The sequence below is a fragment of the Podarcis cretensis genome (assembly GCF_951804945.1).
Source record: "Podarcis cretensis genome assembly, chromosome: 8".
NCBI classification, from domain to species: domain Eukaryota; kingdom Metazoa; phylum Chordata; class Lepidosauria; order Squamata; family Lacertidae; genus Podarcis; species Podarcis cretensis.
Window position 1 is genome coordinate 40,034,124 of NC_137177.1, and position 11,305 is coordinate 40,045,428.

Below are 11,305 nucleotides of genomic sequence, written 5' to 3' on the forward strand. Positions count from 1 at the left end.
AGGACCTGGGAAACCAGGGTTCAAATCCTCTTACTTGGCCATGAAGCTCATTGGGTGATGACCTTAGGCCACTTGCCCCCTCTCAGCCTAATCTACCTCATAAGGTTGTTGTGGGGATTCAGTGAGGACAGGAAGGTCCATGCATGCCACCTTAAGTCCTTGGAGGAAAAGGTGGGTTATAAAATGCAATAAAACTACTGAGGTCACTGCTAGTATATATATATCAACCTTCACCCAACCTGGTGCCCTCCAGATGTTGGATTATTAGGTTAGCAAAAGCTGATGTGTATGATTCCAGAAATGAAGTTGTGCCTGAAGTGATTGAAAAATGCTCCACGGCTTCACTACCAACTAACTGCAAGATGCATTTGACAGGTTCCTTATTCATGGAGTCTTCATGAAACAACCCAACCACTTTAGGAAAAGTTATGATTCTAAAATCTGGTTAAATTGGAGCTGGATCACGCTTTGAAGAGTTGTGAACTTTACTAGAAGAACAAAAGACTCAAAGTTGTAAGTCATGATATTGGAAATGGATAGTCAACGTTCACACCTTTCAAAGGAAAGGAAAGAGATCTTAATCATGCAATCTCACAATGTTCCTTCCATGATAGGAAAATGCTCTAAAATACTATTGCTGTGGTAATTGACTCATTGCAAAATTCAGCTGGTTTTATAAACAAGACTATGCATCTTAGTCTTGATGCTTACCTGGTGCTTTCCCGCACTTACCCAAATTAGGAAATATTTGGGAGAAATCATGCAGTTCAGAAATAATGAGCCCCACTGACTTATTTTCTATTTTGCCCTCGTTTCCCATAGTATTTGTAATGAATTTTAATAACAAAACAAGTTGCAGGGGGAAAATGTTTTTTTAAATAGAGAAAGTTATCACAGTTGCGATACAACGATACGATTTACGAAGTCAAATATCAAAACACACCAATTCGATGCTGAAACATGATGATGATTTCCACCGTTCGTCTTACCGCTCGGCCCACTCGCGAACGCGCGGGAAAAGGCTCTCCCGAAGCGACCCGTAAGCGACTCCCATCGCTACGCGTCGCGAGTCTAAACGTCTATAGCCACTGCCGGGTGGCACCAGCATGACTTCAGCAAGCTTCGCTCATTAAAAGAGGCGCTTTTGCGCAGGCGCAGTAGTCCCTCTTTCTCTCTAGGTGGCGGAAGTGGCGATCCTGACGTGCCGGCCATGAGTAGAGTGGCGGCGGTCGCAGGTCTGGTGGGCTACAGCAGCTCCGACTCGGAAGATGAGAGCGCATCCTCGGGGGCGCAAGGGGAAGGCGGCGAGGCCGGCGGCGCAAGCTCGGTGGAGGGACGTCAAGGCCGCCGCTCTCCCGGCGACAGGTGGGCCTTTATAAGTTCAACACAGAAAGCCCCCCTTCCCTTTCAGCCGAAAAAGACACGCAGAAAAGGAAGACGGAGTGGGGAGGGAAAAGGAAAAAGGCAAACTCGGGCACCAGTTCTTAAATATTTTTTTGTAAACTGCTTTTAGCTTGTTGTTTTCCCCCCTACAATCGAGCAGTGTATAACTTTTAAGAAATAAATAAATAAAATGGCAGGTTCTTGTAAGGACCATCTAGATTGGGCTGGGTCCTGCTTTCTTTCTCTCTCCCCCCCTGCCACCCCAAGTTGCTAGACTGGTTTGTGCTGCTGTTGCCCCTTCTTCCTCCTCCCGGCACCTTTTGGTAGATACCTCCCAACAGTTCCATGCACTTCCTGGTGCAATTGGTGCCAACTGCTGTCCTTTAAAGCACCTCAGTTTGGTGTCTGCTCCTCAGTGCCGCCCCTTAGGGTCTCAAGGCAAGGTCTGAGCCTTGCTGCTTTGGGGCCCTTTTGGCAGGAGAAAGCACCAGCTGAGCCAGGGGTCTTCTGCAGAAGCCCCAGCAACTGAGGTACCGCCATTCCTTATTCTGTCCCAAAGCTGAGTGGGTTGGGGCACAGCCCCATCCTGCTACCCACCAGAGTTTCCCAGAGGTTTGCAACAATTAAAACAATTATTAAAATGTAATACAGACAGAAATCAACAGCATAACAATTGAAATAAAGCAGATACAGGGCTGCGGTTAATTCACAAGGCAACAATGTTTTTGCTTCTCCACAAAAAGCAGAGAGTAAGTATTTAGTTACAGTACTTTCCCTAGAGCAGGAAAACCCCAATTCTAGATACAAATTTGATGTAGGGAGGTGGTCATCTGAAATATTTTTCTGCCCAGTTTTCCTCAAACCTCACTCTTTCTGGGCATGATGGGTTGCTCTGTTTCTCCATGCATTGCAGAGCCATTAGTATCCAGTCACTCAACTTATTTTTGCACTCATCTGAGTGCTGAAGTTGTGGGTAGGGCATGGATTGAAAAACGTGTGCAGTGTCCAGGAGCCAAGAGTCATTTGGCCTGTTTTGCTCCAAATGAAGAGGAGTATTAAAAGGGCTGGGAATTCTCTTTTTCCCCTCTGCCTTGCAGCTCAACAGCTCCTCGCCTTCCTGTGCCAGACAGCGTGCTAAGTATGTTCAGAGATCAGGAGGAGGCAGAGACAGTGGTGGACGACAGCAGCAAGCATGGAGGCCGCCTGCGGACCTTTCCCCATGAGCGAGGCAACTGGGCAACACATGTCTACGTGCCTTGTGAGTGCCCTTCTGCTCTTCGTCCTCTTCTCCGACCCCAGTGTCCCTAGGAAGTCAAACTCTGGAAACACACATCTTTGGGATTCAGCCAGAAATGGTACCTTTTTTCCAAGGAGCAGAGCCCTTCCAGCTGTTTGATCTGTATAGCAGAGAAGTGCCATTCCAATGGGCAAAAGGAGGGAGGTGCCCACAGAGCCACAGTGGCTGACCAGACATCCTTAATAGAACTGTGCTTACTGACACAGAATCATAGAATTGTAGGGTTGGAGGAGACTCAAAGGGTCATCTAATCCAACCCCTGTCAGATGGCCATCCAATCTCTGTTTAAAGACCACAAGTGAAGGACAGTCCACCACCTTCCTAGAGAGTTTGTTCTCCTGTCAAACATCTCTTACAGTCAGAAAGTTCTTCCTGATGTTTAGTTGGAATCTCCTTTCTTTTGTCATTTAAATTCATTGGTTTGGGCCCTCCTCTCTGGAGCAGCAGAAAACGAGCTTGCTCCATTTTCCATAGGACAGCCCTTTAGATATTTGAAGGTGGTTATGGCGCTGTGGGTTAAACCACTGAGCCTTGTTCCTGCCAACCTAGCAGTTCGAAAGCACATCAAAGTGCAAGTAGACAAATAGGTACCGCTCTGGCAGGAAGGCAAACGGCGTTTCCCTGCACTGCTCTGGTTCGCCAGAAGCAGCTTAGTCATGCTGGCCACATGACCCGGAAGCTTTATGCCAGCTCCCTCAGCCAGTAAAGTGAGATGAGCGCCGCAACCCCAGAGTTGGTCACGACTGGACCTAATGGTCAGGGGTCCCTTTACCTTTATCATCTCTCAATCTTTTCTCCAGGCTAAACAAGTCTAAGAGGATAGCTCTTTTCAAACACCTCAATAGAATGCCACAACTGATGTAGAAGGTCCCTGGTTCAGTCACCAGCATCTCCTGGTAGGAATGAGCCACTGTCAGTGTAGACAATACTGATCCAGATGGGCTAGTGGTCTGACTCTGTATAAGGCAGCTTCCTTTGTTCCTATTCATAATATGAAGTGGGAGGAGGGAAACCAGATCAGAAGCACCACAGATCATTTAACTACAACAAAGTGTTGCGATGTAAAGCACTGCTCCAGATATGATCTTGTCCACTCCTATGTCTGCCTCATAGGGACATCACCACCACACACACCTACCTTTCATTAGAGCTGACCAACATTCCCCCAGTTACATGGGTGACCCTGAGTCTTGGCAGGAGGCTTAAGCCATATCTATGACACCACACCCTGGGTTTGGCTACAGGCATATCTGCAGTGCCTTTCCAAAACCACCATGGAGCTTTTTCACAGACACCTGTGAGCATGCAGCTCTTCCCTTTTCTGCGCAAAAAACCCCATCACTTTCCCCCTACCCCAAAGTTCCTGGAAGCTGCCAGTTTGCTACCTTCCTCCCCACCAACAAAGCACACCTCAAATCATTCCACAGCCAGTGGGCAGTAGCAAATGAGCAGCAAGTGTTGAGGGAGGCCCAGATGCAGACCTCACTCCGCGGGGTCTCTGCTTCTTGCCTTGTTCTCTCCCAAACCAGAACACCAGCTCAATCACACTCTCCAGCTCTTTGTGCTCTCCCCCACCCAATATACAGAATAATGCTCTGCTTCCTCCAATAGCAGAGGTAATATAGAGCCATCATGACTAGGGGAGGCTTGGGGTAGACAAAGAGCATCTTTCTCTACCCATCCACAGGTACTGGTTGGTAGTGGCTGTAGGGTAGAGGAGGCCATTGTAATCCACGTTTTACAGAAGAGATTTGAGGCATGGAAAGTATGACTTACTACCAAGTTGCCACCGCAGCTTAGCAGAGATGGACCCATGCACCCACCTGCTCCAATCCTCCACTGTTGTTCTACCGTTCCGTACAGATGAGGCTCAGGAGGACTTCCTTGACCTGCTCCAGCTCCTCCTCCTGCGTGCACGTGCATCCGTGCCATCATTGACGGCTATGGCAGAGTTCCACATCAGCCTTTCTCAGGGTGTGATCCTGCGCCACCACTGGATAAGCCCTGTTGTCCAGTCCCTCAAGGAACACCTGGCTTCTTTCCCCAGGTAAGATGCTTTGGACCCTTAGACCAGGCCTTCCTCTTGCACTTTGGGCACCACCTCCCCTTGACCCAGCGCATATTCTTAATCCGCACTTCTTCTGTGAGGAGGCAGACAGGGCATTATTGACCCACACCAAAAGACACCTCTCCCTGTTCACCCCAGAATCATGATGTAGAATGACTCGTGGAACTCACCCACCCTTCCACATGGTTACTAAATCAGCTGACCTTATTCCACTTGAAAATTTGTGTGCAGTTTTTATACTTTAGAGCAGTCTTTGCTACAGCCTGGTGCCCTCTATATATTCTGGCACTGTCTGGGGCTGATGGGAGTTGTAGTCCAAAACATCTGAATGGCTGTGGCAAGAGCTGTTTTAGAGAACAGCAGCAAAACCTGGATCAGTAAAAGGGAGCAAAGGGAAAGGTAAGTGTGGAGAGCTGTAATTGCTGGAAGAGAGTGACTTAAAGGCTCCAGGGAGGGGCAAATCAGAAAATGCACTCCCCAGCCCCTGGGTTTCAGTATGCCTTACTTCTTCTCCCCTGTCCTCCTTCTCCTCTTCATCTTGCAAAGGAATCAGATGGATTCTTTCCCCATTTCAGGTTCACCTGTAGAGCAGATCGAGTGAAGATTTACACCAATGATCCCAAAAGCAGGTGAGTGAATGGCACTGAGGCTATTCCTCAGAGAGCAATAGGCTGCTTTGCATGATGTCCTCAGGCTGAAATTGCCAACCATCCTGTGGCTTGATTGGCACAAGCAGAATAATTGCACAAGGACAAGGTTGGTAGAGAGGACGGGGAGGCCAATGTTTGCCTCAAGTGGGGCAGCATTCTGTTAGTGCCCCCTCAGCCCTTTGCCTTCCGGGGCAAAGTGGGCACTCACGTTGAACATTAACATTGAACTGCTCTAAGATTCTGGCATATCTCTCTGCAGGACCTTCATTGGCTTGGAGGTAACTTCTGGGCATTCTCAGCTCTTGGAGTTGGTTTCTGAAGTGGACAGAGTTATGGAGGAATTCAGTCTCCCTTCTTTCTACAAGGTAAGACTTCCACTGTTCTAGGAGGGAGTGGAGTCTGCAATAAACTGTTTATTACATTATATACATAATATATATATACAGTTACCAACCGAGTGCCCTCCAGATATTTTGGCCATTAGCCCCAACCAGTATTCCCAAATAAGACTGCAGATCTCATGTGATATGTGTATAAACTAGCTGTGGTAACATAAACTTGTTGAGGAAACCAACCAGCCCACCCAAAGCCTCCCTCTTTGCCCTGGAGTCTAATTTCCATGGAAGATAGAGAAGGGTGCTCAGCTCCTACCAGTAATTCTGGGGTGGTGGCACCTAGCTGGGTTAGTGCAGCTTCTCCAGATTCTTAGCACCTGCTTTTTCCTGGCTTCTGTACAGAATCCCTCATTCCATCTCAGCCTCGCGTGGTGTGTTGGAAACCTTTCTGAAGAACTTGAAAGTTGTCTTCAGGAGTTGCAGGTAACCACCTCAGATGTCATTCACGAGCATAGAGGTTTAAGGAATTAGCTTGCTCAGGGGGCTGAAATAGAGGTGTCTGCCTTGGCATTTCTGGAGATACCTTTTCAGTTTGCAGAAGTGCTCAGGGCAACATCTGGTGAGGAAAAGCTTACCTAGGAATTCTTGAGCTTTCCTCAACCTGGAGTTCCACAGAGAAGGTTCTGCAACTATAAAGCTATCTCTGCATCTCCCTCTTCTTTAAATCGGCCTTCCCCAACCTTATGTCTTGGACTACAATTCCTGCTGGCTGGGGCTGATGTGAGTGCTGCTCCAAAAAACATCTGGGGAAGGCTGATTTAAATGTTGATGGGAGACAGAGCAGGCACACAGGAAGGTTTGTGTAGGAGAATGTGCTCCTTCCTGCACACAGGACCCACACTGTGAAGGGTTCCAAAAGTTAAAACCAGCAGCCTTGAAATGGACCTCAGAACCAATTAGTCCAAAAGTAGATGGGCCCAGATGGGAGCATAAAGCCGTAAGAACATTGGAAGAGCTCTGTTGGATCAGGCCAATGGCCAAACTAGTGCAGCATCCTGTTCTCGCAGTGGCCAGCCAGATGCCTCAGTGGGAAACCCTGGAAGCACAAGATCCGAGCACAAGAATGCTCTCCTCTCCTGTGGTTTCCAGAAACTGGTATTCAGAAGTATAAGCCCTCTCCTACCCACATTTGTCACATATTAATACGTCCAGCATGCTGCCTGTTAAATGTTCAGGGGCCAATCAGATTCCTAGGCTCTGCATAATTCCCACCCCTCTCACCTCCTTTGTCTTTTCCAGGAGATTGTGAATAGGTTTGAGGACTCTTCATACCTTGTGCGAATCCCTGGGGCCGAAGTCCGCTGCAAGTCTGGCAAGAAGATCTTCTCCTTCCCTTTACGGTAGGAGCTGGGAGAATAATCCGCAGCAGCCGCCAGCTGAGGATGGACCTTACCTACTTTTTCTCCAGGACACAATGAATGGTCAGAAGCCACAAATGATATTTGTGGCTCAGCAGTAAGATGGTGGTAGCCCCTTGCCCCCACTGCTCATTGTTAAGGGTCTTGCAAGTGATGGGCCTAAGGTGAAGGGTCCAGTGCTACAAAAGAATGCAGAGGATACATTAACAGCCACAGCTTCGTGCCAGGATGATTATTGAGGGAGTTGTGACATGCAAAAATGCCATTCAGTTTGAGGGCCAGTTGAAAACAATGCTCAGTTTTGAAGTGGACAACAGCTGAGTAGAATCTCTCCTGATCTGGAGGACAACAGAAATTACCCATTAGAAGTTTGAGAGGATTCCTGCCTGCCCCTAAAGCTGATGTCACAAGAGGCATTTTGCTCGAAAGCATCCTTGCTGGTTGAGAGCATGAAGCCTCCTGGCTGTCGGACTGAGCTGTTAGCTAAAAATGAATCAAATGAGAAACAGAAGTACAGATTCCCACCTATATACTGGGGTACGTGGTGGTGCGAGAAGGGGCATCGGGTTTTTCCATAGTAGTGTTGTTGTCAATTGGCCAGATAACCACCAGGGGTCAGTGTTGAGTTGGCTTTCCTTACCATCACTTCACAGTCTGCGTCTTAATGGAGGTTTAATTGCCCTGACTTCCTCCCCGTCCCATGCTGGTTGGGGCCGATGGGAATTGTAGTCCAAAACTTCTGGAGGCCACCAGGTTGGTACGGGCTGCATAAAGGGTCTATAAAGGTATCTCTCAGGGAATTCTCAGCTTGCCCAAAAGGCCACCACACCAGAGTTCTGTGGGGTAAAACAGGACAGGTATACCAACTTACAGCTGGTTTAAGAACAGAGTGTAGGAAAAACAGCCTTGATTTGCGGTAGTGGGGGGTGGGGTGCCAATTGGAGCTGAAAGACGGTATTAAATATTTTTTTATAAGTGTAAATAAATCTGCAAAGGTTTGAATTAAGTTTTGTATTGCTGTTACAATCTGCCTTGGAATTTTCAGTGAGAAACCGTATTAACAGTTTTTAATAAATATAGTTTCCTGTGGTTGGAGCTGCTGTCTCTAATGCTTGGGGCAGGCAAATTCCATGCTAGGGATTATTAGGATATGGACTGAAAATAAGAACATAAGAAGAGCCCTTCTGGATCACGCCAATGGCCCATCTAGTCCTGTTCTCACAGTGGCCAAGCAGATGCCGAACTGGGAGCATGAATGCAGGACCTCAGCACAAGAGCCTTCTCCCCTCAGGTTTCCAGCAACTGGTATTCAGAAGCATTGCTGCCTCAAAGAGAGCCAGCATAGTACATGAATCTGTTACATGGGCTACACTTGAATGCTATGTACAGTTCTGGTTGTCATAACTAAAAAAATAAAATTAAAATACATTGTAGAAGGGGTGCAGAAAAATAACCCAAGCAACCAATTAGTTAGAGTACTTTCATAAGGAGGAAAAGCTAAAGGGTTTGAGGTTTTATTTTAGCTGGGAGGGGGGGGGGCTTGTGCAAGGAAGGGGAATACAATGAAGGTTTATAAAACTATGCAACATATCCAAAAAATATTCTCCCTTATAGTATTATAAGGTGGGCCCACTTAATGAGATAGATTGGCAGTGGCTTCAGGACAGATTTAAAGTCTTGCCTCAGCCTTCCCTTACCTAGTGCCCTCAGATGTTTTGGACTACAATTCCCACAAGCCCCAGCCAACATAGCTAATGGGAGTTGTAGTCCAAAACATCCAGAGGGCACCAGGCTAAAGAAGGCTGTACCACCACGTACAATACATAGTTTATCGAGTTTGCTCCCACGAGTTGTAATAATGGGGCTGTAAAGGAGCATTTAACAAATATTTGGACAGCAATTGATAAAGCTGCTTCATTATTATTCATTTATGAACCACCTTTTTTATCTGCATCTGTGTCAAAGCAATTGAGGAAAAAAACACACATTAAAAATGCTTTTAAAAAGTTTTTTAAAACAGTACAAAAATAAAATACAAAATGAGCACCTAAGACTCTTCTCCTCCAGCTGGAAAAGCTTGTCAAAACAGAAGATTCCTTCAGTTGTTTCCAGAAGCACAGAAGTGAGCGCCTGCTGTATCTCGACAGGAATGCTGTTGCACAAAACAGGTGCAGCCAGGCTGAGAGCCCTGCTCCAAACCACTATGCAGTGGACTTCTGATGTTTGGGGGGCTTGAAAGAAGAAGCTCTCCTCCAGACCACAGTGACCCACCACGCATATAAGGGACAAGGCAGATCTCTCAAGTGTCAATTGAGGCTAATAACCTACCCAGCTCAGTATTGTCTATAGGCCACTGACTCTCTGGGGCTTCAGTCAGGAGTGTTTCCTAGCCCACCTAGAGATGCGAGAGTGGAACTTGGCCTTTTCTACAAGTAGAGCATCAACTTTGTCCCTGAGCTATGCCCTCCTCCTTGCTATGGGTATGTGCTGAAGGTCCGGCGTCACAGGAAGAGTTCCTCTGAATGCACGTTGCGAGAAGCAGCTGTCATCTTCTGTGTCCTGCTTATTGGTTGCCCGGAAACACCTCTGTGAGAAAAAGATGGTGCCGACCTTAATGCACTTCTGGTCAGATTGTGTTAGGGATGCCATATCTTTTGGCAGAAAATGCAATAAACCCAAGCCAAAGCTGATTCCCAATTGATAAAAACAAGAATACCTAATTTTATCACCCAACCGAGAAAGGTTCTTAACTATGCACTGACAGTTGCATCTGAACTCTTGTTTACCAGGGAAGAGGCAAAGTCCTGATCAACGTCACAAAGTAAGCAAAAGGGCAGGAGTTAAAATACGAATTCAATTTGCACTGGGAGTTGCTCTTGCCAGGCCAGTTCTATTGCCCACTGTGTCCCTTCTCCACCAATCGTTTAGGAACAGCCTTTGCCAACCTGGCACCCTCCAGAAGTTATGGACTGCTGATGGAGGTTACCAGGTTGGCAAAGGCCAAACCTTTTCTGCAAGTTATTCGGTTTTGCATTGAACAGAATTTCCTAGCTGTTCTTAATAACAGCCCATATCCTCTTCTCTGTTTGGAAGAAATCCCACTCTCTTCAGTGAAATTTTACTTCTGAACTGGTGTCTAATTAAGGCCACAGTTGCTGAGCAGCCAAATATTAAAAGGTAAAGGGATCCCTGACCATTAGGTCCAGTTGTGGCCGACTCTGGGGTTGCGGCACTCATCTCGCTTTATTGGCCCAGGGAACTGGGAAGGTGCTAACTGGCAACAAATCCACTACTTAGGGATTACCCTGGTCCTGGTGAGACTGGGTAGAAAAGTGCCAAAACCAGGCAGGGAGCTTTTTGGGATGGGTGGCGGATGCTTTTCTAGCCTTTAAGCTGCTCCACATTCAAGGTGAACTTGTGCAATTTCAAGAGTGGGGTGGGGCAGGTGAAGAGAAGCTGTTTTGAATGTAGAACATGAAAGTGGCTAAGGCAATAATTCTTTGCACGCTTCTTTGGAAGTGAGCCCTTTTGGACTCAGCAGGCTTTACCCTCTGAGTAAACACGGTTAGGCTGGGCATTGCACCTGTCACTTCTGCCCTTGCCTTTTGAGGGAAAGTTTCATTATAACAATATAAATAAATGATTCCATAGAACGGTGCTGAGTGTAAGTCTTGACATGTAAATAGCGATAACTTTGATCAAGTGCGGGGAAATATCTTAGAATCATAGAATGGTTGAATTGGAAGGGACCCCGCGGGTCATTTAGTCCAACCCCCCGCAAGGCAGGAATATGCTACTGTCCCATACGGGGATCGAACTTGCAACCTTCGCGTTATCAGCACCATGCGCTCACCAAGTGAGCTATCTTCTGCTCGTCTCAGTCCTCCCGCCGCTTCCGAGGCTTTTGGGACCCCGCCGAATCCTAAGTAAGCAAACGCACAGGGACCCCGCCTCCCATGCCTGAAACAGCTCCAAGCGTGGACTCGGAGCCCAGACGGCCAAGCCGCCGCCTCGTTCCGGTTTGAGCCTGGAGGCGTGGGGCTGCTTAGCTGCCCGTCCCTCGGGGGCCTTCCGGACTGGCTCCTGGGCTTGAGGGGCGGCCGCCACAAGCCCAGCCCAGCGCAGGGCGCGACGGGGCGGGCGGGCGGCGCTTG

General features: G+C 47.6%; 2 protein-coding genes and 1 long non-coding RNA gene across 4 annotated transcripts in view; 1 reads left to right on the forward strand and 2 right to left on the reverse strand.

Moving 5' to 3' along the window:
- CNGB1 (cyclic nucleotide gated channel subunit beta 1) overlaps positions 1–1,054 on the reverse strand; it is a gene marked incomplete at its 5' end in the record, with an annotated part of 70,572 nt that extends 69,518 nt beyond the window's left edge. Inside the window, one exon of the mRNA XM_079989385.1 lies at positions 990–1,054. Coding sequence (XP_079845511.1) covers positions 990–1,054 — 65 coding nt within the window. The remainder of the gene's footprint in view (positions 1–989) is intronic.
- Positions 1,055–1,210: 156 nt separating this feature from the next.
- On the forward strand, positions 1,211–8,246 carry USB1 (U6 snRNA biogenesis phosphodiesterase 1; the record flags this gene model as incomplete). Of its 2 annotated transcripts, XM_079988486.1 has the most annotated exons (7): positions 1,211–1,365; positions 2,481–2,641; positions 4,544–4,727; positions 5,324–5,377; positions 5,658–5,763; positions 6,136–6,216; positions 7,033–8,246. In XM_079988486.1, 7 exons carry the CDS (start codon positions 1,211–1,213, stop codon positions 7,135–7,137), a joined length of 846 nt encoding a protein of 281 aa, XP_079844612.1. In that variant the 3' UTR covers positions 7,138–8,246. The 2 variants fall into 2 exon arrangements, with proteins under 2 accessions (XP_079844612.1, XP_079844613.1); XM_079988487.1 differs by lacking the exon at positions 6,136–6,216.
- Positions 7,739–11,149, reverse strand: LOC307222928. The gene is made up of 2 exons (XR_013841913.1): positions 11,005–11,149; positions 7,739–9,737 (listed from the first exon to the last, which is right to left on the reverse strand). It is a non-coding gene; the product is annotated as an uncharacterized lncRNA (long non-coding RNA).
- Positions 11,150–11,305: the final 156 nt, after the last annotated feature.